The sequence below is a fragment of the Vulpes lagopus genome, chromosome 4 (genome assembly GCF_018345385.1).
Source record: "Vulpes lagopus strain Blue_001 chromosome 4, ASM1834538v1, whole genome shotgun sequence".
Lineage (NCBI taxonomy): Eukaryota > Metazoa > Chordata > Mammalia > Carnivora > Canidae > Vulpes > Vulpes lagopus.
Window position 1 is genome coordinate 53,856,340 of NC_054827.1, and position 26,414 is coordinate 53,882,753.

At 45.9% G+C, this 26,414-nt stretch overlaps 3 protein-coding genes across 9 annotated transcripts in view; 2 read left to right on the top strand and 1 right to left on the bottom strand.

Annotated features, from left to right (window-relative positions):
• Window positions 1-6,464, bottom strand: part of LOC121488759 (olfactory receptor 6V1-like) — a 263,041-nt gene extending 256,577 nt beyond the window's left edge. Inside the window, exons 1-2 of the mRNA XM_041751069.1 lie at window positions 6,267-6,464; window positions 5,387-5,438 (exon numbers count right to left, since the gene is read on the bottom strand). The gene's annotated coding sequence lies outside the window, so the exon portion shown is untranslated. The remainder of the gene's footprint in view (window positions 1-5,386; window positions 5,439-6,266) is intronic.
• Window positions 3,127-5,656, top strand: TMEM139 (transmembrane protein 139). Of its 6 annotated transcripts, none has more exons than XM_041751226.1 (5): window positions 3,128-3,337; window positions 3,455-3,564; window positions 3,941-4,068; window positions 4,317-4,566; window positions 4,787-5,656. In XM_041751226.1, the coding sequence occupies exons 4-5, from the start codon at window positions 4,334-4,336 to the stop codon at window positions 5,175-5,177; spliced, it is 624 nt and encodes a 207-aa protein (XP_041607160.1). In that variant the 5' UTR covers window positions 3,128-3,337; window positions 3,455-3,564; window positions 3,941-4,068; window positions 4,317-4,333; the 3' UTR covers window positions 5,178-5,656. The 6 variants fall into 6 exon arrangements, with proteins under 6 accessions (XP_041607165.1, XP_041607160.1, XP_041607163.1 ...); XM_041751227.1 differs by lacking the exon at window positions 3,128-3,337 and adding an exon at window positions 3,344-3,361; XM_041751229.1 differs by having other exon boundaries at window positions 3,455-4,068.
• Window positions 6,465-6,566: 102 nt separating the features above from the next.
• CASP2 (caspase 2) lies at window positions 6,567-24,632 on the top strand. Of its 2 annotated transcripts, XM_041751220.1 has the most exons (11): window positions 6,567-6,761; window positions 9,985-10,135; window positions 10,627-10,794; window positions 10,945-11,026; window positions 11,643-11,737; window positions 11,998-12,174; window positions 17,690-17,818; window positions 17,970-18,060; window positions 21,576-21,725; window positions 21,902-22,011; window positions 22,164-24,632. In XM_041751220.1, exons 1-11 carry the CDS (start codon window positions 6,688-6,690, stop codon window positions 22,293-22,295), a joined length of 1,359 nt encoding a protein of 452 aa, XP_041607154.1. In that variant the 5' UTR covers window positions 6,567-6,687; the 3' UTR covers window positions 22,296-24,632. The 2 variants fall into 2 exon arrangements, with proteins under 2 accessions (XP_041607154.1, XP_041607155.1); XM_041751221.1 differs by lacking the exons at window positions 21,576-21,725; window positions 21,902-22,011; window positions 22,164-24,632 and adding an exon at window positions 18,146-18,207.
• The last annotated feature ends 1,782 nt before the right edge of the window (window positions 24,633-26,414 follow it).

Here is a 26,414-nt window from a genome sequence, read left to right on the forward strand (position 1 = left end):
GCGCTAAACTGCTGAGCCACCGGGCTGCCCTCTTATGACATTTTAAATTACTGTTTGTGTAAAGCATTTAGCACAGTGAGCAGTACAAATCACACGTGCTGGCTACAGACTCAGATTCAGAAACACGAAATCACAAGAATATGGAGAAACAGAGAAGTGTGTGTTAGTTGAGCTACCCTTCACGGGAAGTCTGTCAAAGATCTCTACTTCTCCCTCCCACCCTGCCCCCCACCTTCCACTTCCCTTCACTGTCACTTCCCAAAATGAGATGGGCATAGTGGGCTGGCCTAGGGCAGTAATCTCACCTCTAACGGAGTGGTTTGTAGAGGCAGGCAAGGAGAAAGCAGAATGACAAATAGTATCTTTAGCATTCATATTTTGCTAAGAATACTAAGTTGATGAAAAAATGAAAGCAAAACCTTTGGGAAGCGTGGCCACAAGTATTCAGAGAAATAGGAGCTTTCTTCACATTTCTTGTCTCAATGATGACATTTCTTAGAAGTCAACTGGAGGAAATAATCCAAATAGAAGGAAAAACTACACATAAGAAGAGGTTCATTGTAGCATCATTTTTTAAACAGTGTTATGGAGGCATAAATTCACCCTTTTAAAGTGAAAAATTCGGTGAGTCCTTTTTAGCATACTCACAGAGTTGTGCAAGCATCACTACTAATTTGTTGTAAAGACTGACTGATTTGGGGGGGAGAGGCAGAGAGAGGGAGAAAGAGAATCCCAAGCAGACTACATATGGAGCCTGATGCAGGGCTCGATCCCACAACTCTGAGATCATGACCTGAGCTGAAATCAAGAGTCCAACACTTAACTGATTGAACTATCCAGCCACCCCCTACTGATTTTTAAACATCTTCATTACCCCCCCACAAAAAATCCATTAACAGTTGCTCCCTGTGCCTCCCTCTCTCCAGCCCCTGGCAACCATTAATCTACTTTCTGTCTCTTGAAACATTTGATGACCAAAAAAAGAAAGAAAAAATAAATTCAATGCTACCAAGTAACATAGCAGTATGTTAAATTATGATACATCCATTCAAAAAAGTATTTCTGTGGCTGTTAAAAATTACCAAAACAGAGACCGTATCAAAATGTCTATTATATGTGATACAATGTTTAAAATCTTTTAAAAATACAAAATGGCATATATACTCTGATTTCAACCAGAGAGCACTTCCATCAGTGGGGGGACAGATTACAAGAAATGTGCAGAAATTTTAAGTGGCCATGTTAGGATAATAAGATTGTGGATGATTTTTTTTCTTTATAATCTTTAAATACTTTGCAAGATTTTATATTTAACAAATGGAATTTCTTAGGGATGCCTGGGTGGCTCAGTGGGCTGAGTAGCCAACTCTTGATTTCAGCTTAGGTCCTGATCTCAGGATCTAGGATCAAGCCTCTGCATTAGGCTCCAAGCTCAGCAGGGAGTCTGCTTGAGGATTCTCTCTCCCCCTCCCTCTGCCCCTTCCCACAGTCACTCACTCAATCCTTCTCAAAGAGTAACAGTTTTTTAAAAAATGGAATTTTTAGAAAATCCATTTTAAAATTATTGTTGATAGAGAATATATTGACAGCACAGCCAGCCAGCAGTCCAGCCTTCCTGACTTGGAACGGGTTCTTAACTAGCAAGTCTCTCTAGTGTAGGTTCCTTCTGGCAACCAAGAGTCTTATGCTACAAAGATCTCATTCTCCCAACTGCAGTGTCTTTCACACAATAGACATTCAGCCCCCTTCTTTGATTCCCTTGCCTCTCAGCCTACATCCCCTGCCCCATCTCCCTATCCAGAACTCACTCGCAATTTCCTTCTATTAATATATTAACTGTAGATGCAAATCCTTCTTTTTAAAAAGATTTTAAGTAATCTCTACACCAAACAAGTGGCCCAAACTCATGACCCCGAGATCAAGTGTCATACACTCTACCAACTAAACCAACCAGGCGCCCCAGATGCAAATCCTTCTGATCCAAGTCATACTTTCCTTTTATGAGATGAACAGTATGGAAATTGGTGTAAACAAATCAACAACCAGCTTTCCCCCCACTCTCCATTCCCACTTCCTATAGAGACACAGCTCATTTGGACTAGCACAGTCTTCCTGTTACATCTCCTCCATCTGGTCAGAGAATCATCATAGACATCCCACTGTATACACACCTGCATTCCACTCCAGGCACCCTCATCCTCATCCTTCTTTCCCTCCCTCCTTCCTCTCTCCTCTCTCTCCCACTCTGTCTCTCTCTCACATACACACTCACACACTACACACATCCTCTGATCCTGCAGCCCTGGCTGTGCCCCATGATTGTCCTTGGAATTATATTTGTGCCCCATCATCTCCTACTCCCCTTGGTGTGGCTAATGGTAACACTCTGAAGGCTTGGAACCCAGCCTTGTGTCCTTCTGTGTCTCAAGAATAAAGTATGCCTCCATCCTCTCTAAACCTCCCAGCACCTGCCTCACCTAGACTTATTACCAAGATTCCCCTTAAAACAGTGGATCCTGGGTCTCCAGTGTGTGGTGAAACCAGGCAGAATGATAGTCTTCTGATGCGTTGAGTGAGCACGTACTTTGTGTCAGGAACCATGTCAGCTGCAGGAATTCAGAAATTATTGAAACTGATCACTCACTTTGAAAAGCTCACAGTGGAGGAAAGGAATGTAAACAGAAAATTACTATATAAGCAGCTAAAGGCTTGAACAGAGGTAGCAATGAATGCCGTGGCTACACTGGGCAGACAGCCTCCACAGCAGGCATCACGTCCATCATTGGACGTGGCTTTTGAAGACCAAGAGTTAACTGGGCCAAGAAGTATACACAAAAACGACTTAAGCCCCTGCAGAAAACAAGTTCAAAGAAATGGTCCTTTGGCAGCTGAAGCAAGACACTCCATTCCATGCCCACAGCAAACCATGCAAAGCACTATGTGATCTAGAGATTAAATAAGCAATGGCCTCTGCTCCAGGCCTAAAATATATTACCTAAATAGAAGACAAACTACTCGGAATACAGTGCACATTGAGAAGAGATGAGGAAACTGAATATAACTCTGATCCTAAGTACAAAGATCACTGGAGTGGGGAGGGGGTGTAGGAGCACTCTCATTAAGGCACTGTAGGGGGTGAGTAGTGTAAAAATTAAAAAAAAAAATCAAGGTGGGGCAATAGCAGGTCGGCTGTAACCAGAAAGGGGAGGAGGAAGCCTACGCAGGAATTGAGGGATTGGAACAGAAAAGTGGGTGGAGCCCAGTGGCTCCACCCCCTCTTCCTCCAGCTCTGCTAGGCTCCCGTACAACCTACTTTCTGTGGAGTCGGTTCAGACAGGTGAGGGAGGAATTCCTAACGCCGGTGAGAACAGTGGGAGGGCCATGGGATTGGGGTTAAGGTTCAAGCAGGGGGAGTCTGGCCCCTATCTAGAGTCTGTGCTTTCTTGCTATGCAGAGTTCAGGAAATTCCTGATAGGTTGTTTTGGGGGCGCTGCTGCCTAGACGTTGCTGCTGTGTTCCGGAGGGAAAAGAAGGCTTCTCCCCAGGAGCCTCCCAGCCTTTGCGGTAACTACAGACAGGAAACTTAAAATCTGAGCTTACTGAGTTAAGGCCGGTAGAAGATGGGATACCTTGGCAGATATGGAGGGATCAGGAGTTATCTAGGCCTCTGCCCGTTGCCCTAGGCCTTTGTAAGATTCTCTCACATAGTTGTGTCCCTGTGGCTTTGCCGCATCCCTGTGTACTTTCTCCCGCAACCAGAGCATGGGCTGAGTAGAGGAAATGGGAAGATGGGGTTGGACCAGGGTAAGTGGTGCTCCTCCTCAACCTCCCTCCCCAGTGGGGTCTGACTGGGGAGATGGGGGTGGGGTTAGGGTGGAGATCCAGTACTGAGCAATTACAGAGAAAAGGTAGGGCCTGCCTCATCACCTGGATTCCACAGATGCTGCTGAGCACTCAGGCTCCAGGCAGGGCCAGCCGGGACTGGGTCTTGGATGGCGTAGAAAGATAGAGCTGGAAGGGAGATTGCAGAGAAGAAGGAAGAAGGAAGGAAAGCAGGGCCACAACACAGTAAGTCACATGAAAGCACCTGGGCTTATTTCCTGGCTACCCCACACATACTGATATCCTGGGACAACGGTGTGATCCTAGAGAGAATCCAAAGCTGAAGGGAACCCTGAAGATCATGTATTTGAGCTATTTACTTGATTTGAGATTGAAGAACCTAAAACCCTAAGGTGTCTAAGGTGGTTACTTTGGAATCTGACCCTACTGGGATGCCAACTGTGGGTTGAGACACAACATCTGTCTTTTTGCAGGAGCCTGGGGAGGGGCCATGGTGCCAAGCCAGTTGTGGGGGAGACTGGAGAAGCCACTTCTCTTCCTGTGCTGTGCCTCCTTCCTCCTGGGGCTGGCTTTACTGGGCATAAAGCCAGACATCGCCCCTGTTGCTTATTTCTTTCTCACCTTGGGTGGTGTCTTCTTCCTTGTCTGCCTCCTGGCCTGTTCTCTGGAATGGGGGTACCGATCAAGGCAGACGGAGAGCACAGGGGCCTCAGGCAATGCACGGTGAGTTAAGGGGTGGGCTGAATCCTAGGAATGCACAATGGACCCTTTGTCCCGGTGTCCGCTAGTCTCTCAGGTGTACAGCTCTGCTTTCCTGTTACTGGTTATCAGTGAGGGGATGGGTGGGGTCAGGGGTTGGTGGGTCTTTTGCTAATAGAAGACAGTAAAGCGAAAACAGACTCCTTTCAGGAGGCCCCCAGTGACCTTATTTCTTCTCCCTCAGTGACAATGAAGCCTTTGAGGTGCCAACCTATGAAGAGGCTGTGGTGGAATCACAATGCCGCCCCCAGCAGTCTGATCAACCACCGCCCTACAGCAGTGTTGTCATCCCCCCAGGACTTGAGGAAGGACAGCCTAACCATCCAGAGGGGCCCGATAGAGCCAGACTGGAAAGGCGAGTGGGCTCAGAGGGATCTATGACCCCACAAAACTCTGGAAGAGTTCCAGTCAGCCTTCGGCTTCGGGGACCCCGGGTCACGTCCACTGCCCCTGATCTGCAGAGCTTGGGGGTGCCCCCCAAATTGGAGCCCCTGACTCCTCCCCCTGCCTATGATGTCAGCTTCGGTCAACCTGATGACGATGTTTTCTTTGAAAACAACTGGACGCCCCCTTAAAAGACTTTCCTGCCATCTATCATCTCTGCACCAGACCCATTCATGAACTCGACCAGCATTTCCCAGGGCCTGCGATGTGTCAGGGACTGTGCTTCTGCTTAGGGAACTGAACGCAGAACAGAGTCGGTCGGTCTGTCGTGCGTCTTTTCCAGCTGAGATGTACTCGGCACAATTTGAGTCTTAAGGTTAACACTGAGTCACCTACCTACCCCATATCCGATATTTCCAGAGTTAGACGGCGAGAGGCGTGATCCAGACAATCTGGAGAAGGAAGAAAAGGAATACGTGAGAGTGACAGCTGTGTCGTTTCTGTTCTGAGCGCTTCTTCCTCCTAGCTCAATTAGGCTTCCCAGCCGCGAGGGACGTTCCTACCCGTCATTTGGGGGAAAAAAAAAAAAAAAATGAGGATTATCCCAAGGGACGGTGAAGTCTGAGCATTTGCACGGGGGCGCACTGCTAGTAAAAACAGCATAGAAACGATTTTAACTCTACTATTCCGATCCCAAATCCTGCCGTTGTTTTCAATCACGAAGTCATCCGCAAATCCCTCCATCTCTCTCTCTCTCTCTCTCTCTCTCTCTCTCTCTCTCCCGGACCACCGCTCTGGACAGAGGGGAGAGGCTTCCTAGAAGGCACAAGGGTGGCATAGTTGCTCCGCAGGCAGTCCGGGCTCAGGGTGCCCGGGAGTGCCTGCTCCTGGGGAAGCACAACTGATGGAGGCTGCGAGGGCCCTGCTCCCGGTTCCTGCCCTCCGGGGCGGGGGGGGGGGGGGGGGGGGGGGGGGAGGCCTGCAGAGCGGTCTCCAGCGCGGGATTCCCAGCCTAGCGGGGGGGGGGGGGGGGGAGTGACGTAAGCGGCCCCCAGGGGGCGGGGCCTCCAAATTTGAGAGGCGTGAATCCAAGAAAGGACACCTGCGCCCCGACTGCGGGGCTTTGCCCCAGCCCCCCGCACCTTCCTCGGATCCCTAACGCCGCACCACGTTTTCTGGAAGGTTCTGCGGCCGTTGACGTCGTAGGATTTGGCCGCCGGGAGCCGCCCCGCCCCCCCAGGGTGCGCTCCCCACTCGGGCATTCCTCCTCGGGGCGGTACCTAGCGCCTTGCGGGGCTCTCCATCTCCTCGGGCCCGGCCCCAACGACTCAAAAAAGCGAAAAGCGCGGCCAGCCCGTGACCGCGCGGCCCAGGGGCGGGGGAGGCCGGCGCGGAGGCGCCCCAGGGCGGCCGTGATTTCCGCGGGAACCGCCGGCCAATCGGGTCTCGGCGCAGGACTGGGCGACGCCTCCCCCCGCCCCTTCCCTTTCCGCCCGGCGCGCTCTCTCACCCCATTGGACGGCGCGGCCGGGGCGGGGCTCCGGGGCTGCGCGCGCACCGGCGACGAAAGGGGCGGGGCTGGGGGCCGCGGCGCGCAGGCGCGCAGTGCGCGGGCGGCCGGGGCTGGGATGCAGAGGGCGCGAGGGCGCTCGGTTTGCCTGGACCGTGGGCGGTGCGCGCACAGCCCGGGAAAAGCGGTAAATGGCGGCGGCGAGCGCGGGCCGCCCGGCCGCCCTGCAGCGGAAGGCGCCGACGGCCGCTGGCAGAGGGCGCAGGTGAGTGAGGGAGGGTCGCGGAGGTGGCTGGTAGGGCCCCCGCCCCCTGGGCCTGGCCGCGCGGTGGGGGGGGGGGGCGCGGGCTGAGCCCGGGGGGCGCGCGGGCGGCCTCGGTCGGCCCCGGTCGTTCCGTGCCCCTGGAGCAGCCGCCCCAGCCTGCCTTGTGAGCTGGAGGAGCTCCGCCGGGTCGCCCGCTCTCGCTTCTCCGAAACATCCTCCCTCCCAGCTTTCCCCTCACTCCTTTATGAGGAGCTTTGCTCCGTTCCCGTACAAACGGACGAGACCTGCGGAGCCCGGAATTGGCCCCATCGCGACGCGTATTAACCAGCGTTTTTATTTTTATTTATTTATTTTTTTAAGATTTTATTTATTTATCCATAAGAGACACAGGCAGAGGGAGAAGCAGGCTCCACGCGGGGAGCCCGACGTGGGACTCGATCCCGGGTCTCGAGGATCACGCCGTGGGCCCAGTGCAGGTGCCCAACCGCTGAGCCACCCGGGCTGCCCTCATCAGGGTTTCAAAGCCGTCGCCACCGGCTTTGGGGCCTGAGGACTTTGAAAGGACCAGGTGGTTCCCAGAGACCCCCCCAAGCGTGTCTCCGCCTCCACCCCGTTATAGGATTCCAGGGTCGACATCACCCCGATGACATCTTCACGCCCCGTGCGTGGTGCAGGCCCAGAAGAAGATCAGTTTAGGGCTGTGGAGCCAGAAGCTGGAGAAAGACCGCATCCAGGCTTAACAATTGCCTTTGTGTCCTTGTCTCCTCGCCCTCCTCCCTTCCCGGTCCCTGTCCTGAAGTTCCAGGTGATCATGGTCACTTCGGGAGAGACCACATTTGCGGCTTTCCGACTCAGGCGGACTACAGGGAGGAGCAAGGGTTTGGAGAATGGTCAATGCTTCAGATCAAACCTAACGAGTTAGTGATTGCAAGTCTTAAGGTTAGGGGCGCCTGGGTGGCTCCGCGGTTGAGCATCTGCCTTCAGCTCAGGCGGTCACCCTGGAGTCCCAGGATCGAGTCTCCCATCAAACTCCCTTCGGGGAGCCTGCCTTACCATCTGCCTATGTCTCTGCCTCTCTCTCTCTCTGTCTCTACGAATAAATAAAATCTTGATAAAAAAAAAATTTAAATCTAGAACTTGAAAAGAGTTAAGAACTGGGAGCCAATTAGCAGATCATCCCAATGGATGAGATCGAATCAGGAGCAGCAGCTCTTTGATGGGTGTTCCTAATGGAGTGTCCACGTTTAAGGGCAGCTGCAAGGTCTTGTGAGGGAGCAGGAACATAGTAGGCGGAGAGAGGAACTGGAGAGAATCGGATCAGGGAAACCGAGGGAGGAGAAAGCTTTAAGGAGAAAACACCACTGGTAAATTAAGGGAAGGAACTTGAGTAAACCTGTCCCAGCAAATGATATGAGTGATATGTATCTTAAGGAAATACCAGCATCCAGCTGTGATGTCTTGCGGTTAGCCTAATAACACTTACTTTTACCAGAGTTTCATATATGCAGTCGTTGTCACTGCTTTGGTGTTTTCTAAAGTGATTCGTAAATGGGTTTTTTGATTTCTGTAAGATGTATTTTTTAGCGGGTTTTTACTGAAGATTTGGGGTCATAGTATTTCTATAGAATGGAAACCTGAAGTTAAAATGGAGTTTCTCTCTCTCTCTCTTTTTTTTTTTTTTTTTTTTTTTTGAGATTTTATTTACTTATTCATGAGAGACACAGCCAGAGGGAGAAGAAGGCTCCATGCCGGGAGCCCAATGTGGGAGCCCAATGTGGGACTCGATCCCGGGTCTCCAGGATCACGCCCTGGGCCAAAGGCAGGCTCTAAACCACTTAGCCACCAGGGATCCCTTTTTTTTTTTTCTTTCTTTCTTTCTTTCTTTCTTTCTTTCTTTCTTTCTTTCTTTTTGAGAGAGATTTTATTTATTTATTCATGAGAGACAGAGGAAGAGCAAAATGGAATTTCAAATATCACTGTCCCAAACCCCAAATTTAACCCTAGTTGGCTGCTTCCAGCCTTGGAAATGTTAGTTACTGACAACTTTCTCTGCCTTAGGATCCCACATGCCATCTTCTTGGGTCTCTCTCAGCAATTCCAGGAGTCTGCTTTTCCCTCCTCTATAAATCTTTAACCTAGAGTTAAGCTAAGTACATCCTATAAATGCACAGTATTTAACTCATTCTAAGATGCCCAACCCCTCCTCCCCCCCCACATACAGATTTTAATGTTTTTGAAATAAGTATTCATTTTGAAAAGGCTTTTTAGGTATAAACTAAAGCTGTTATCTCATCCCTTTCTCACTGCCATCAGGCCCTTACTATTGTTATGCTTTTGGAAACTGAGATCTATAAACTAGGTGCAGAGATGATAATCTGTTGGAAATGGGTTTTTTAAAATTCGCAAACAGAAGCCGCTCTTTCCAAACCCAGTAGCAACAAGGAATCCTTGAAATAAAGACCTCCCTGATAAATTACCAAAATAATTCAGCCTTTATGCTTTAACTGTTTCAAGTGATCTCATTACGTTGTGTTTGTCACTGGTGTTTATTAACTGTGACTTTGTATACTTGCTACTTACTCAGTTCTTCATTCTTACAGGATTCTGATCATTTCTAGTGTCATTTTGTCACAGGAACTGAAGTTTTAAAAACAATAGGTATAATTGGTATAAAGTGGGCTAGAGAGTAATGTGGGTATGTGTCAGCCTGTCTCATGTACTTCCTTTGAAAGCCAGCCATTGGCCTTAATGGGAAACCATTGGCTTTTGCCATTTTATCAAATTATTTTATTCCTCACCCAGGATCATTTTCACTCCTATCACTTCTAGTAGTCTAGATAAATGATGTGAAAGCTTTTCTGGAATAATCTCTTAATTGAAATTGGTCTGTCAGACAGAGGAGTTTTCCTTCTCATGAATATATGTGTGCTTTTGTGTGTATTATTTTGGTCCAGTTAGGTATTTCCCTTCCCTAGACAAACTTTTCATCTCAGAAGATGGTCTCGGTTGAACATTCTCTATAAAAAATTGTATATTATCTCCTTATGATCAGTGCGTTACTGCTTAATACTACTTCGATTTTAACCAGATTCAGTAAAATATGCCTAGTATTGGTTATCGTAAGTCCCATTCTTTTTTTTCTTCCTACTCACACCTCTTCCACTCTACGTTTCTGTGCCAAATCTTGTGCTTGATGGCCTTTCCCTCTGCCTTTTATCTGTAGGATATTGGGAGTGTGTGGCATGCATCCTGACCATCAGGAAGCACTAAAAAAGAACCGAGTGGTGCTAGCCAAACAGCTGTTGCTGAGTGAACTGTTAGAACACCTCCTGGAGAAGGACATCATCACCTTGGAAATGAGGGAGCACATTCAGGTATTTGGAAGAAAAAAGAGAAATGCTAAATAAATAAGTTGGTTTTAGGAGTAGGGACAGAGCATGATGAAGTATGCTAAGGATGTCGAACCTCACTAAGGAAATGAAAATGCCCTTCTACCCTCAAGTCTTTAACAGAAAAGATAGGTAATTTAAGAAAAATAAGAGAGAGGATACCTGAGTGGCTCAGCAGTTGAGCATCTGTCTTTGGCTCAGGGTGTGATCCTGGAGTGCCAGGAGAGAGTCTCACATTGGTCTCCGCACTGGGATCCTGCTTCTCCCTCTGCCTGTGTCTCTGCCTCTCTCTCTCTCTCTCTCTCTCATGAATAAATAAATAAAATCGTTCAAAAAAAAAAAAGAAGAATAGGAGAGACTTCTTTCATACATGTATTTTTCCTGTAAGAGGATTCTTGAGATTTCTGGGGTCATCTGGAGAAATAGATTTAGAGCTGTAAGTAAATATGATTTCATGTTGTATTCTTTTATCTTAGGCCAAAGTGGGCGGTTTCAGCCAAAATGTGGAACTTCTCAACTTGCTGCCCAAGAGGGGTCCCCAGGCTTTTGATGCCTTCTGTGTGGCCCTGAGGGAGACCAAGCAGGGTCACCTGGAGGATCTGTTGCTCACAACCCTCTCTGGTCTTCAGCATGGACTCCCACCGGTATGAAGCCCTAAACCTGTGACATATTGAGAAGGATTATTTTGGTGGGAAAGGAATTTTTGAGACAGGGCAGGGGAGACTAGATTGTGTTTTTATTCAGATTGGACCATCTCCCTAAGGCCTGGCATGGTGGGTCCTGATTTCTTACAGTTGAGCTGTGACTACGACTTGAGTCTCACCTTCCCGATGTGTGAGTCCTGTCCCCCTCAGAAACAGCTTCGCCTGTCTCCAGGTGAGAATCAGTGGGATAACACATCCCACAGGTTGACTTTTTTCTTGACTGATATCTGACTTTGCCCTTGCACCATAAACCTATTTTCTTTTTTTTTTTTTTTTTTTTGGATAAACCTATTTTCATTCATACTGGGAATAGTCTCCTCAGTGAATTTGTTAAGGACTAGCATTAGAGTTTAGATGGGATGTTGGTTGGGCCTGCTTCCCCTCCATCACAGATTATTTTTTTATGGCAGTTAACCCTTAGAACAACTGGTATAGGTAGGAAATTCCTACCCATGACTTGCCTGGCTCCTTAAAGCTGTTATTTTAAGGTGTGGAAAGACTACACCATGGGCCACTAGCCTTTTGACTGAGTAGTCTAGTGATGAGAACAAAGCTTTTATCAGATATCCCATTCAGTCATTCAGTGAGTTAAGCATCTATTGTATGTGAGCAAAGTGCAGAGGATCCAGTGGTGAGCAAAAAAATGCCCTCATGGATCTTCTAATATAGGGGATGAGCAAAACTAATAATGATTAAAACCCCAGTTCAACAAGGTGCCTTGGGTTATAATGAAGTACTGGGATTAACATATAGATTGTATACTAGTTTTTTGGCTCTCTGTGCCACAGATACTGTGGAACACTCCCTAGACAACGGAGATGGTCCTCCTTGCCTTCAGGTGAAGCCTTGCACTCCCGAGTTTTATCAAACACACTACCAGCTGGTGAGTTCTACAGAATGCAGGAGGAAGAGTTGGGAAATGAGACACCCTTCCTGGGCATCTGAACTTAGTTTGCATATATATCTCCTTTGTCAGTCAGAAAGTCAGTACTCACTGGTTATCTTCTCTGAGCATTTCTCTGTACTGACTTGGTGTGGTTAACGAGAATATGGTGGCTTTGTTTTCTTGAAATGTCTCCTTTAGTTGAAGAAACATAGTTTCTCTCCATAAGAAGCTCTAATTATCTCCCCCTCACCCCTCAGGCTTATAGGTTACAGTCTCGGCCTCGTGGCCTGGCACTGGTGCTGAGCAATGTGCACTTCACTGGAGAGAAAGACCTGGAATTTCGCTCTGGAGGGGATGTGGACCACAGCACTCTGGTCACCCTCTTCAAGCTCTTGGGCTACAAAGTCCATGTTCTACTTGACCAGACTGCACAGGTACATCTAATGTGTACACTAGAGAGCTGGGCGACACTGGGGCCAGGAACACCCTCTGCTCCTCTGCCTGCTGGATGGGTCTTACTCAAGTTATTTTCTTCTTACTTTTTTACTCATTCTGTTCTGTGTCTCATGTTGCAATCTAGTAAAGAAAGAAAAAAAAGAATTCGGGCCAGCCAGCTGCTTCGGTGTTAACCTCTGGGGGTCACTGTGCTCTCACTGAATAATACAGGTCCCAAGTTAGGGCATATATGAGTGAAGTTCAGAAACTTCATTCCCAGTCACTCAGGATGTGAGGACACCCTGAGATTTGCTCCACCAATCAGGAAAGCTATTTATAAGCCAGGACAACACAGGACACTTACTTCTTGGTTGATATTGTTGCTTATAACTCCAGTTACTGTTCAGAAGATTACTTTGGCAAATGACATTCTTGCAAATGGACGTTTGCTAGAGCTGTCCATGGTGGTTTAATGAGTTAACATGGGGAAATTCCTTAGTCTGTCCAGTTACGTGACCACAAGACAGATCTTAAAGGTAGATTATTTCTGGATTAGATTCCTGCAAATCACAAGCATTTTCATTATCTGTTATTCCCTGTTAACCCCAATTACTGAGCTGTACTACTGACTTAGTTACCATTAGGTATTTCTGTTCTGAAACTGATAGATACCAATTCTTTTTTTTTTCCTCCATTTTCTCCATTTCTCCATCCCTTTCCTCCTCCTCTTTAAAGTTTTAATTTTAATTCCAGTTGTTAACATACAGTGTTATATTAGTTTCATATATACACTATAGTAATTCAACACTTCCATACATTACCCAGTACTCATCATTAGTGCTCCTCAGCGCTCCTTAATCCTCTTCACCTATATCACCCATCCCCCCACCCCCATTCTTCATTTGATTCCAGAATTATAGCACTTTCTTAACTTGACTTTGGGAATGTCAGTGGTAAAAGCAAAGTTTCTAGGATATTCACTTTGTTGAGGTAGAGAATCTTTGTTCTGTCTTCAGCATTATCTGTGGTCTTTATTTCTGTATCTTACCTATCTTCTGTGAGAATGATTGTGTACTTGCTATACTTTTTGATAAGGCCAGTTTCTTTTTTTTATATATTTTTTTTAATTTTTCATTTATTTATGATAGTCACACAGAGAGAGAGAGAGGCAGAGACATAGGCAGAGGGAGAAACAGGCTCCATGCACCGGGAGCCCGACATGGGATTCGATCCCGGGTCTCCAGGATCGCGCCCTGGGCCAAAGGCAGGCGCCAAACCGCTGCGCCACCCAGGGATCCCGATAAGGCCAGTTTCAACAAAGATTCCTGAGTATTATCATTTACATGCCCTTTTTGCCAGCTTTGCAATAATAGCCCATGAACAAAAGTAAACCCATCCCTGCTTCAAAGCCACAGCTGGAACAGCGTTTGCTTGCTTGATAGTTAAAAATACAATTCTGAATCACCAAGTCAGCTATATATTACTGTTTTTCAGAGACATTCAGCAGATTTGGGGGCCCATAAGTCCCACTTCACAAATGCCATTCCCATTTATGTTAAACCTGATGCAGATTCAAGTACCTATTGGATTCTGTCTAATTCTCTGGTTACATTGTTCTGTAACTGAAATTGCAATAGATTGAAGTTTTGAGCCCTTTAGCCATACCTGGCTGGCTCAGTTGGTAGAGCATGCAACTCCTGATCTAGGGATTGGGAGTTCAAGCCCCATGTTGGGCATAGAGCTTACTTTTAAAATTAATTAATTAATTTTGAGCACTTTATAATGGTGAGGGGGAACTATATGTGTTACTAAAAAAATTTTTTAAATATGAATCTTAAGTTCATAGGACCTCAGTTAAATGAGGGAATCTTGACAGCAAAAAAGGAAGTACTTCCCCTTACATTGCTACTGACCAAGGAAGAGTTGACATTGTCTTCTACAGTAGTTAAGAGAAATTAAAAATCTTCTGGGTAGATCTGGTCAGTAGGATACATGGAGGGTGTGAAATTTGAACTGGCCTTGAAAGATGGAAGCCACTAAAGCACAAAGGAGTGGTGAAGGGGTCCTGGGCAGAGAGAATAGCCTCTAGATAAGAAATGTATAATGTTAGGGACCTAATGGGTAAACCAAAGGCCTAGGGCAAAGGAGTGCCAAAAACAAGATTGGAGATAAGGGACCAGAATTCCAGGGCCTTGAATTTCTTGTTTTAGAAAACCATTCGTAATTTTTTTTAACAAAAAGATGATACATTCACAGTGATGATTCGAGGCACCATTGAAAAGAATGAAGTAGAGAACAATGGCAGGGAATCCAGTTTGGAGTTGAAATCCTAATGCCAGTAGAAGATGCTGGGCACCTGGACAGAATAGTGGACCAAGGGGGACAGAATGTTTATGGAAAATAGCATAATGGCGTGATTGTACTGTCCTTGCTTAGTGATTAAATGATTGTGTATGGAAGAAGATAGAAAAATTAAGGAAGGAATTGAGAGTCTCAGAGAAGTCTAAACCAAAAATGTAGATTTGGGCATTACCTGTGTAGGAGAAATACTTTTAAGTGACAAGAGTATGAGATCTTTGAGAAAAAATTAGAGTAACGAGCAAGAGGCGTAGGACCGAACCTTGGGATAGAACCCGCCTTGTAGCCTAGTCTGCAGCTCTGGAGATTTCAGAAATGTGAGGAGGGCATTGCAAAGCCAGTTTCCAATGGGGCCAATCAACTTTTCAGATATAGTTAAAACCAAGTAGTTACAGTGGGTATGATCATTTGATTCTTTAGGTGTCTTCACAGAGTACTTCCTTACTTCCTGGTAGGACTTCTCAAGGGACTCAGTATTTTTATGGTATTATTTGGTAAGCAAAGAGAACCAAAAAAATTAAGATCCTTTTTTCCCCCCATTATACCTTTTTGACTTTAGAAATAATTGCATTAAGAAATTCAAAGCAGGGGGATCCCCGGGTGGCTCAGCGGTTTAGTGCCTGCCTTTGGCCCAGGGCACGATCCTGGAGTCCCAGGATCTAGTCCCACGTCGGGCTCCCGGCATGGAGCCTGCTTCTCCCTCCTCCTGTGTCTCTGCCCCCCCCCCCCCCGTTTATCATAAATAAATAAATAAATAAATCTTTAAAAAAAAAGAAATTCAAAGCAATGTAGTCTTAGAGAAAACCTTCTTCACTTGACAGTGCTAGACAGTACACGGGTATTCCCTGCTTCTGTAGGTTTTCACTTTTTCTCTTGATCATCAAAGCCTTCTGCACTGTATCTCCCTCCTGAGGTTATTAGATCTAGAATTACAATTTATTATATATTAGGAAATGAGATACGTTTTAAAGTGGCAAATTTCCTTTTATCCTGTGGTATTGATTTTTAACTTGCATTTGGGTCATAGGCTGCCTTGAAAATGTAAGGATATGCTGTGGGAAAATGCAGCTAGCCATAAAATTTTGCATATCATCAGAGGCTTTATAGTTTATTCTCTTCTCTTGTGTCCCCCAACCCCCAGCCAAAAGCACAGGCAAAAAAACATTGCTATTTTTAGAAGCACTTGTAATTTTATCAGAAATAAATCTAGAGGGGCCCCTGGGTGTCTCAGTCGGTGAAGCATCTGCATTCAGCTCAGGTCATGATCTCAGGGTCCTAAAATGGAGCCCTGCATCGGGCTTCCTGCTCTGTGGGGAGCCTACTTCTCCCTCCCCCTGTTTGTGCTTTCTGTCAAATACACAAATAAAATCTTTAAAAAAAAAAGAAAAAGAAAAATCTAGAGATCCTATTTTTAAGCTATGCTGCTTTTGGAAAAATTTCCCCAAAGTAAATAAACCCCAGTTATCAGGTTAGTACTATTAAATTCAGTTATTGAATGTGTGTGTTCTTACTTAGAGCTTTGTTGACCTCTATTGATCAACAGTCTCGTGTAGGTTCAAAATGCTCCTGAATAGGTGCCAAACATACATTTTTATTGCCTTCTTCCAACAAAATTAACTTCAGCTATGCTGTGTTAAAATTCTATTATGATCAACTCCAGAAAAGCATTCATACTTCTGTATTCTGAGATTATATATTCTTTTAATAGATGAATTTTGTGTATCTTAAGTTGATAACCTTAAGATTTCCAATATCATGATTGGCTTCTCTGCTCAGAAAATGTACATACATTTTAATAAAGCCAATTTCTTAATTTCTAGTGTAATTGCAGACTTGCAAGTAATTACGAACAAAAGTATTGCAAACAAATATAGATCAGTTGTACTCAAACTTCAGCATGTGAGAATCACCTGGAGAGCTTATTAAAACGCAGTTTGCTGGGGCCCAAAACTTTGTGTTTTTGCAAGTTTCCAGAACTGCTGCAAGGTCTTATACAAGTGTGTTTTTTACTAGGAACCATAACTGGTAACTGTTAGATAAAGTTGTGCTGTCCTGCCTAGATTGCTATCATTATACATTCATTATAGTTCACTAAAATTCACAGTAAAGTGAACTTGTTTTCTCTCTGCTCATCTCAGGTGAGCCGACATCTTGTGTTGTAGAGGGAGACATGGGTTTAACAGTTTGTGTTGGATTATACTATTTTGCATACTCCATTGGATGGTCCAAATGCTTAAGGTCACTCTTGATACTTATGGATGGCAACCTGATGCAGAGCAGACAAGATCTTAAGTTGGACTACAAGGTTGACCAGGAGTACGTTTCTTTGAAAAAAGCACATCGTGCCTCTTTGTTAGATATGCACATTATAATAATGGCAGGACTTTGTAGTATGTGCCAGACATCGTTATAAATCCTTTCTGTGCAGCATTTCATTTGATCTTCATGAACTTGGATAAAATTTCCTCTTCGTTACCTTCCTACAGAATGAGCATTAGAGCTGTGAGGGGCCAAATACCTGCTTCAGGTTTATGAACCCAGGGGTCAAACCTGTCTGATCCCGTAGCTCATGTGTGTAGCTGTGGTCCTGTGCAGAATCTTCCCAACAGTGTGCTCTTCCCTGAATGGAGCATTTTGTGCAGATACCATCACATCTCTGGGAACTTAAAATCTCAGACCGAAAACAGTATGGAAGTACTGTTACTCCCTATTATCATGACTCCATTAGCCCTTTTTCAGAACAGCTTCTTTCCTAATGGCTGGATAGGTATTTTACTCATTTGTAGGTCACCTGGTGGTCCCCATCATGCCACTGATGTACAAGGGCATTTGCTCTAAGAAAGGATTGGCTTTCTTGCCACTCCCAAAGTGGCAAGTAGATAAAGTTAATTAGCTTCATTAGTAACTTGGTTTAGTTCAGGAGTTCTTAACATATCCCAGTGAGTTTGGGTTTTGTGAAATTATATTCTGAAGTCCTGCATTTTTCTGGTGAGTCCGTAGCTTTTTTTAGCCTCTCACATAATCTCTGACTTCTCTTATCATTGACCACATTGTAAATACAGAATACGTTTTCTTTCTAAAAGGGTTTCAAACACCAAAGAGACATTATGTTGGTGCAGACTCCAGTGACAACACTAAAATGTGTTTTTCCTCCAGGAAATGAAAGAGAAACTCCAGAATTTTGCCCAGTTGCCTGCCCACCGTGTCACTGACTCCTGCATTGTGGCACTTCTCTCTCATGGCGTGGAGGGAGGCATCTATGGTGTGGACGGCAAACTGCTTCAGGTGTGTGTCATCTTCTTGCCAACAGCTGTTCACACTAGGTGACTTCCCCTCCTGCCGGCCCATCTCTAGTAGTGGCTGCTGTCGTGTATACAGGACTCAGGAAGGCCTACAGTCTACTTAACCTCCTTTCTCTTCTCTTTCTCTCTGGCAGCTTCAGGAAGTTTTTCGGCTCTTTGACAATGCCAGCTGCCCAAACCTACAGAACAAGCCGAAAATGTTCTTCATCCAGGCCTGCCGTGGAGGTGAGTGCCCTGGCAGATCCACACTTGGGTGGTGGCTTCTGGGCAGCCTCCCACCAGCTCTCACTTTGCTGTTTGCTCCTCTCAGGTGCTATTGGATCCCTTGGGCACCTTCTGTTCACTGCTGCCACCGCCTCTCTTGCTCTGTAAGTGTCTCCCAATGCATGGGGTGTGCTGGGACTTGGGCAGCCCATGGCGCTCAGGTTGGTCAGCTCTCTGTGCGCCACCATATCCACTTCTCAGGACTCACCTTGTCAGCGCCTTTGCCTTCTCTCCTGAGAACTCTCACTTCTTCCGTGCTATTAACTTGGGTGTGCTTTTCTTTTTGTTACTCATTGCAGTTAAGGATCTTCTGTCCATCTCTTCTTTCTCTCACTTCGTACCCTTCCTCTTTTCCTCTCTCCAGACCTCTTCCCCTCTTCTTTTTATCTATGCTCCATCGGTGCCTCTTCTCTGCCTCATGCGTGTATCTCACAGGCCAGCAGTGCGGAAGCCCCAAGTCGGGCTTTGGCTCTCACTCGTCCTTCAGCTGCTTTGATCCCTCCTCTTTCTTGCGTACAGTCTCTTAGCCTCTGAGAGCTGCGATGCCAAGAGTATGCTTCGAAGACCTGCGGGCATACTTTTCATCCTGGAGGGAAAGAGTAATAATTAAAAGCTCTAACCACAGACTGGTTAAACTTAGAGAAGTTTACTTGATGTCCTTCCGCCTTAACTTTCTCCATATAAAGTGTGGGTAGCAATCAGACCTACTTCATCAGGTTGTTGTGATAACTGAATGGAAGAATCCATGTGAAGGTCTTACTAGCACAGTACCTGGCTCATAGTAAAAGCACAGCAAAGGCCAGCCGTGACTGATAGAGCATGGTCAGTGCCCTCAAGGGGCTTACAGTTTGGTTTAAAAGTCACTTTGTCCTAACATGGGACAAATCATTTTCTTATCCCTTGTGTGTTCAACAAATGTAAATGATTAACATTGATAATATTCTTCCTAATACCACCAAAGAATATAATTTATTTAGGCCCTACAACATGACTAGGATACTGTCACAAAAGAAAAAAAAAATGTGTGGTCCTTCAAACTACTCCTATCTTAAAAAAAAAGAAAATATGTCTCTCAAAAGAGCCTACCAGTCACTAGAAAGATAAAGCAAATGTACGTGAAGTGGCGTGAGAATAATGCAGAGGCCTTGAGCAAGGGAGAAATCAGTGAGGCACAAACCATACATGAGGAGTAAGCAGTGGGGAGTAGATTGGTATGAATTGGATTGGTCTAGAGACATTTAGTAAGTGTATTAATGTTTGGTAAGGCTTAATTTGGACCCAGAATGATAAAATCTACCTAGGTGTCAGTAGTAAATAGGGTCTTTCAGAGGAAACAGGAATACAAGGTGACAAGCACACCAAGACTGAAAGGTCATCCTCTCCCTCCCCCAAAATGTTGTGCTGGGCCGGAAGTCTGCCCGGATCTAATTTAAAGACTGGGCATCTGTGTAGGCATGTAGTAAGACCAGGCTGGCTGCAGGAGGTACATCCATCCAGCTGATGGCCAGCTTTTAGTCAAACTGAGATTTTGGACTTCAGATAATGGTGTGAAGCTGTTGGTAGCTCAGGAAATAATGTGATGGATTCTTCCCCAGGCTGATTACCGTGCTGGGGAGCTGCAGTGAGGAAAGAGGAAAGAGTATGTGAGGGCGGGAACTTACTGTTGATTTACCAGCTGGATGCCCAGGCCCAGGCCACTGTCTGATATGGGAGCACTTAATAAATATTGAACAAAGGGATGAAATTAATCTCCTCAAAAATTGTTACAGTAATACAGAAGACAGATGGAATATTATGTTATTGGAAGAAGCAGTAATACTTATTGATTAATAGATCTGAGACATGAAGGAAAGAAAGAAGTTCCTTTTCCTTGAGGGACAGATTTAGCTTGGCTTGTGTCCTTTAGGAGGTATTACTGGCAAAACAAAATGAAATAAAGACATCTGTGATCATTTTTTCTTTCTATATTCAGAGACATGTATAATATCAGGTCTGGATAGAGAGAAACTGCTCTTTCCTGGGGCAACCTGAATCTTTCTTGAAAATGAAATCCTTCAAGAGATGACCTTTGAAGATTTGAGCTCACCTGTCTTGTGTTGTACTTGGTTAATATAATTGATGTCTGTAAAATTACTGCCCCTTCCCTAGTTGGCTGGCTCCTCAACTGGAGTGTGAGCTTCATAAGGGCAGGAATCTTGACATCCTTAGGGTTAATGCGAAATAGTGCCTGGCACATGGCAGTTGCTCGATAATTTTTTGTTGGGTCAGTGAATTTTGGTCATTTCTCCATAGTTCTCTCCATAGTCTCACTTGCCTTCTCGGTCCTCTGTGTTGCATGGAGCAGGAAGTCCTGTAGAAGACTCTGCTCTCTTATGTTTGGTGTGTTGACGTGTGTGTCCTCCCTGTCTCTTTCCTACAGATCACACCCCCGCCCACCTCCAAAATCAAACTGCAGGGTCAAATAAGAGTATGTCTGGGCATAGATAAGGCCTGGGTCAGGAGGTTAGACATGTACTCAGGGTATGTTGAAAAACTGCTAAAATTGAGTGATGGTGTTCTTTTTTAATCATATGAGGAAAATAGTCAAATTATTCCAATTTTTTAAGTTTTTCCTTTTATATATTTCTCTTAAATCTTGGATGCCTGCTACACTTTGGCTTATGAAATTAATGAGTAAGTAACTTAAAAATACCAAAAGACAAGGCAGCTGGGTGGCTCAGTGGTTGAGCGTCTGCCTTTGGTTCAGATCATGATCCCACAGTCCTAGCATTGAGTCCTGCATCAGGCTCCTTGCAGGGAGCCACCTTCTTCCTCTGCCTATGTCTCTGCCTCTCTCTCTGTGTCTCTCATGAATAAATAAATAAAAATCTTCCAAAAAAAAAAGAGAGAGAGAGAGAGATTTGGAAACTGATCATGTTTAGTTTTTTGGGGTTTTTTTTTCTGATCATGTTAAGTTTTATAATATTTTATTAATACATAGATTTGAGGTGATTTTTATATAGCATGCACATAGTAATCATATTATTGGTTTATTAACTTGGTTTTTCTTTTTTATGTATAAACTGAATTATCAGTGTTTAATTGTGTATTGTCATAAAAAGCACCATGACTTCCAGGTATATTGCTAACTGAACAAATAAATTAGGGACGTAACGATTTTTAGTTCTATTTACAAGGAGTGTTTGATCAGCACTTTCCATGTTACACAGAGTGGATAAAGCTCAGACCGTGTCTGTTTGCAGATGCTTGAGCATGGTGCTGGCCTCTGGGTACTCCTCTGAGTAATGGAGGCATGCTGGGCAGGAGTGGGAGTAATGATTTTTTTTTTTTTAAACTCATCAGCCAGAGGTTGGAGACAGCAGCTGGAAATGACTCTTCCCAGTCAAGGTGCCAGGGAACTCTAGCTGGCCTGTGGCAGGCCCAAGAGCCATGGGAGGAAATAACATCTTTGTCCGTTCTGTCTGCCTTTGCTACAGATGAAACCGACCGTGGGGTCGACCAGCAAGATGGAAAGAACCACACGGGATCCTCTGAGTGTGAGGAGAGTGACGCCAGCAAAGAGGAGTTGCTGAAAACCCGACTGCCCACACGCTCAGACATGATCTGTGGCTATGCCTGCCTCAGAGGTATTGTGAGTTCCCAGAGAGGGGTCCGAGGATGCACTCTCCGGGATGTGTGCTTTTTCATCTGGCGCTCTGACAGGGGAGGGTACAGGGTGCTACAGAAGTTGAGTTTGGGACGTCCAGCCATGCAAGCTATCCCTCAACCTTCCACTGTGGCTAACAACTGTCCTTGGTTACAGGGACTGCTGCCATGCGGAACACCAAACGGGGTTCCTGGTACATTGAGGCCCTCACTCAAGTGTTCTCCGAGAGGGCTTGTGACACGCACGTGGCCGACATGCTTGTGAAGGTCGGTAGCCTCCGTTCAGCTCCATGTGCACGGGTTCCACCCTCCTCCTCCCTCGCCATGTCTTTTGTCATCTCTGTAGCCTTCCCCTCGTGCTGGGATGGTGAAAACACCAGATGCTCAGCCTGGGGACCATGGGTTTCTGTCCCCCCTAGGTGAACGCGCTCATCAAGGAGCGTGAAGGCTACGCCCCCGGCACCGAGTTCCACCGCTGCAAGGAGATGTCTGAGTACTGCAGCACCCTGTGCCGGCACCTCTACCTGTTCCCAGGACACCCTCCCACGTGATGCCGTCCCCACCGCCCTGCCACATGGAGGCTGCTGGACCATTGGAGGCCTGATGGAGCCTCTTTTCTTCCGATGCACGGTTTATGTTCTCCCTCAGGGATTGGGAGTCTCTCAGGCTTGTGGAGTATGCCTGTCATCTCTGCCTTGTTGTGCAGGACCACAGGCCAGCTCCTTCTGTGGAAGCTCCCTTCCTGTAGAGCCAGGTCTGGCTGGACCGCTTGTCAGGAGTGTTTGGCTGCTGCAGAGGAGCCTGGCCAACAATATAATGAACACAGTGTCTTTATGGGGAGAGGGCCTGTGGGTTTCCCTCACTGTTTGCATTCGGTTCCTTCCCCCAAGGCTTTTGTAGACCGGCACTTTGGTAATTGTTTTTATTACATTAGCTAAGATGTTTCAGAGACCATCTCCTGTCTTTTGTTTCTTCCCTATTCCAACCCCATTTATACCAGACTGAGTGTTTGGAAGGTGTCCTGATTCAGCGTACGCATTTTTTGTTTAGTCTCAGGACAAATGGGACTGGCGGCAAAGTGCCACCAAGGGCGTGGTGGTGACCTGTGTGCCCCCTTGCAGTACCACAAGGCCACCCAGTGGAAGGCAGTGTTGTCTGCTCCACTCTCAGTTCCTTTGGGCTCTAGGAATCCAGCCTCTCAGCAGAGTTTACAGCATGGACACCTTGTACCTGGAACTCACTGATCTTTGCCTGGGGAAGTTCCAGAGATCTTCTAATCAGTTATTCTCTCTCTGAGCTTTGTTACTGAAGTGAACCTCAGCAGAGAGTACTAGTGGAGACAGATAAAAGTGGTACTCTTCCTCATACCTTGTAACCTGTCACCTTATCTTTTGCTTCCTCTGAAGTGTCTTTTTCTAAAAAAAAAGCATCCTAGTTGTTATCTCCCTACTTCCTCTTTCTCCCCTTTCTCCCCTTCATCTCTCCCTTCATCCCATTTACTGCCGCCACCAAATCAGTCTAGAAAATACTGCTTAATTGGATCATTTGCCTGCTTGTAGATATAATGTAGTAGCTTCTTCCTGCTTTCTGTTTCAGTATTAAATCCACTTTGATTTCATATGGCCTGTGTCCCCTTCTCCTATGTCTCCATCCTAGAGAAGCTGTTGCTCTATGTGCTATGTACCCTAGAAGCCTTCTTTATCTGTGCCATGTATCTGCTTTTCCTGTTCTTCGGGCCTTCTCTTGTACTTCCATTCTTGCCCCCTCCAATCTAATCTAGGACAGATTTTGGTTTGGGTTTTTTTTTTTTTAAAGTTTTTTTTTTATTATTATTTATGAGACAGAGAGAGAGAGAGGCAGAGACACAGGTAGAGGGAGAAGCAGGCTCCATGCAGGGAGCCCGACGTGGGACTCAATCCCGGGTCTCCAGGATCACGCCCTGGGCTGAAGGCGGCACAAAACTGATGAGCCACCCAGGCTGCCCCGGTTTGGGGTTTTTAAGTATAAATCTGATCATACCACTCCCCTGCTTTTATTTCTTTTACACCACCTGAAGTAAGGTGCAGACTCCTAACCTTTTGCCTGCAGGGCCCTTACCTTCCTCTTGAACCTCGGAAAAGGCTGATTTCCCTCTAAGTGACTGCCCCAGCACCGTCCTCAGTTTCTCAAACATTCTGAGCTCTTTCCTACCCTGGACCATCGCAGACACTCTTCTGGGGTCCACTGAACTCCACTCCTCACAAGTCTTGGCTTAAATGCCACCTTCTTGAGAAGGCCTTCCCAGGCCATTCTATCTCCAAATAACCTTCCGTGTTCATCCTGTTTAATTGCTTCATTGCACTTAGCATGATTTATAATTATGTATTTGCTTGCTTCACTTGTTCATTTCTGTCTCCATTACTAGGTTGTAAGCTCCCTTAGGATAGAAACCTTGTCTCTTTTGTTCACCAGTATATACCCAGTGCCTGGCACATGGTAGGTCTTCATTAAATGTTTTTGGGTGATGGAAGGAAAAAAGCAACCCTAGCTAGAATCCTATTTTTGGACAAAACTTCCCTTTAACAGTATATACAGTTTAGTATTTATACTTTGGGTTTTTCCATGTGTTTTGTTTTATCCACTGATACTGCTAACTCGGGAAGACAGATATCATGTGTCAGACAATGTCCTCCATGTCTCGCATGGTCCCTGGCACAGTGCTCAGCCTGTAGTAGTTCAGGTGCTCAATTAATACTTTTTCTGTGAGCTGGGTGATTTGGAGACTTGCCGAGTCCTACCCTTGGGTCAGTATCATATGGAAGTATTTGGGTTATAGAACCTTTCCACTTCCCACTGCCAGGATTTTACATTGCCTTCAGGTGCCAAATAAATGCTCATATTTATTCTGATGTGTGCCTGACATCTCTTTTTCTACAGATAATCTTCTGAAGCTCATCTATTCTCATTTGCTTAGCCTCTTACAGCATTCCTCACCACCTTCCAAGGTGAACACATTGCTGAACACCCTTCTTTCGTTGCCACCATGATCTTTGTTACATATACAGGTGGGGGCCCATCTCAGCTGTCAGGCCACAGTCAACTGCCCAAAATACAGCTGGCACTGGGATTTCTCAGTGTCAGAGGAGACCAGAGTCATTAGCAAGCAGTGTTGTTTCTGGATTATGTAGATTATGGGATGGAGGCTGGTGAAAGAGATTGAACTAGAATTGGAGGGTAGTGAGGATTATAGAATTTACATGGTCCCAAGTTGGATTTAAAGTTTTTAGAGTAGACGTGGACTATATAAGAGGAATCAGGGCAGCACGAAAGAGATAGAGCAGTGGGCTTGTAGATCGGGGAATTCTTTGGGTGCAGTGTAATCCAAAGTGTGTGCCTGGAGAGGCGATCTTGCAAGTGCCCGTGGGCTTTGGAGGCTTAGCAAGAGCTAGGGAAATTCTGTAGGAACATCTTGGTAGGAAGTATCAGTGGGACCTGGGGGAAAATGGTTGAGAGGTACAGAGGAGGAAAAGCACAAAGAGATTAAGTTGAGCTGAAGCATATCAGCAAGTGTAGGAAAGGGAACTGGTTGAAGAACACAGGAATAGCATGAAAAGCCGAAAAGCCGGTTGGCTACACCACAAGAGAAAGCAGGGGCTGCTCTCAGGGGAGGAAGGAATGCAAAGTCTCAGAGGTTAAGAAATTACTGGAGCCGTGGGAGTAAGCAAAGTGCCCATTTCCAGCATAGGCAAGCTTTCTGGAGGTGTGGTGTGTTTGGGAATTACAGAGCAATGGCAACCCGGATTGTGTGTCCTTCCCACCCCGCCCTTGAATGAGAGTATCAGGTTGAGTTTCATAGCTCTCTTCCCTTCCCCCCTGCTACCTCTGCCAGGGATTCTCTGCTAAAATTATCCCCCTCCCTGAGCTGGGGGCTGCCCTTCTCTGCTGCTCTCCTCCATCCTGCTTCCTGCAAGGGGGAAGAGGAAAAGGCCGTGGGAGGAGAGCCAGAATACAAGGGGCGGGCAGGGCAAGCCTCTGGTCGGAGATAGGAACACAGTAATGATGGCCATAGCCGATGGAGCACTTGCACCTTCACAGTCTGCTTCCCTGCAGGTTCCTGCAGGAAAATGAGGTAGTCATTTTCCTAGTCGTCGTTTCAGAAGAGGGAAATGAGGCTCAGAGACTTCAAATACACAAAAAAGGAGGAAATGTAGCTTTAAGGCCATGAACTCTAGAATTAAATAGATTTTGAATGCTGGCTCAACCTTTTCAGATACTGGAGATCTTAGCTAAGGTACCTAACCTCATGGAACCTCAGTTTCCCTTAGCTAAGTAAGGAGGAGGAAAATTGTTTCTCCTTTAAGGTCCCTGTGAGGATTAAATCTGCATGGTAAACGACGAAGTGTTAGCACATTAAAAACGCTGGAGGAAAAAAAAAAAAAACGCTGGAGGATGGTTAGCTGGCACAGTGAGCTTCAGTTTTGGTAACAGGCATTCAGACCCAGTGGTTACTGTGGGGGCAAACACTGGTAAGTCTTTGGCATCCATTTTTATTACCACAGCCCCCTAAGTTACTGCCTTTATAGAAACAGGTCAGGATGTGAAACAAAACGTTAGCTTGAGTGTATGCTTTGCTAACAATATTGCTTCTGTGACTTCTTAGCATGGGATTCTTTTTTTCGCACTTCTTGGGG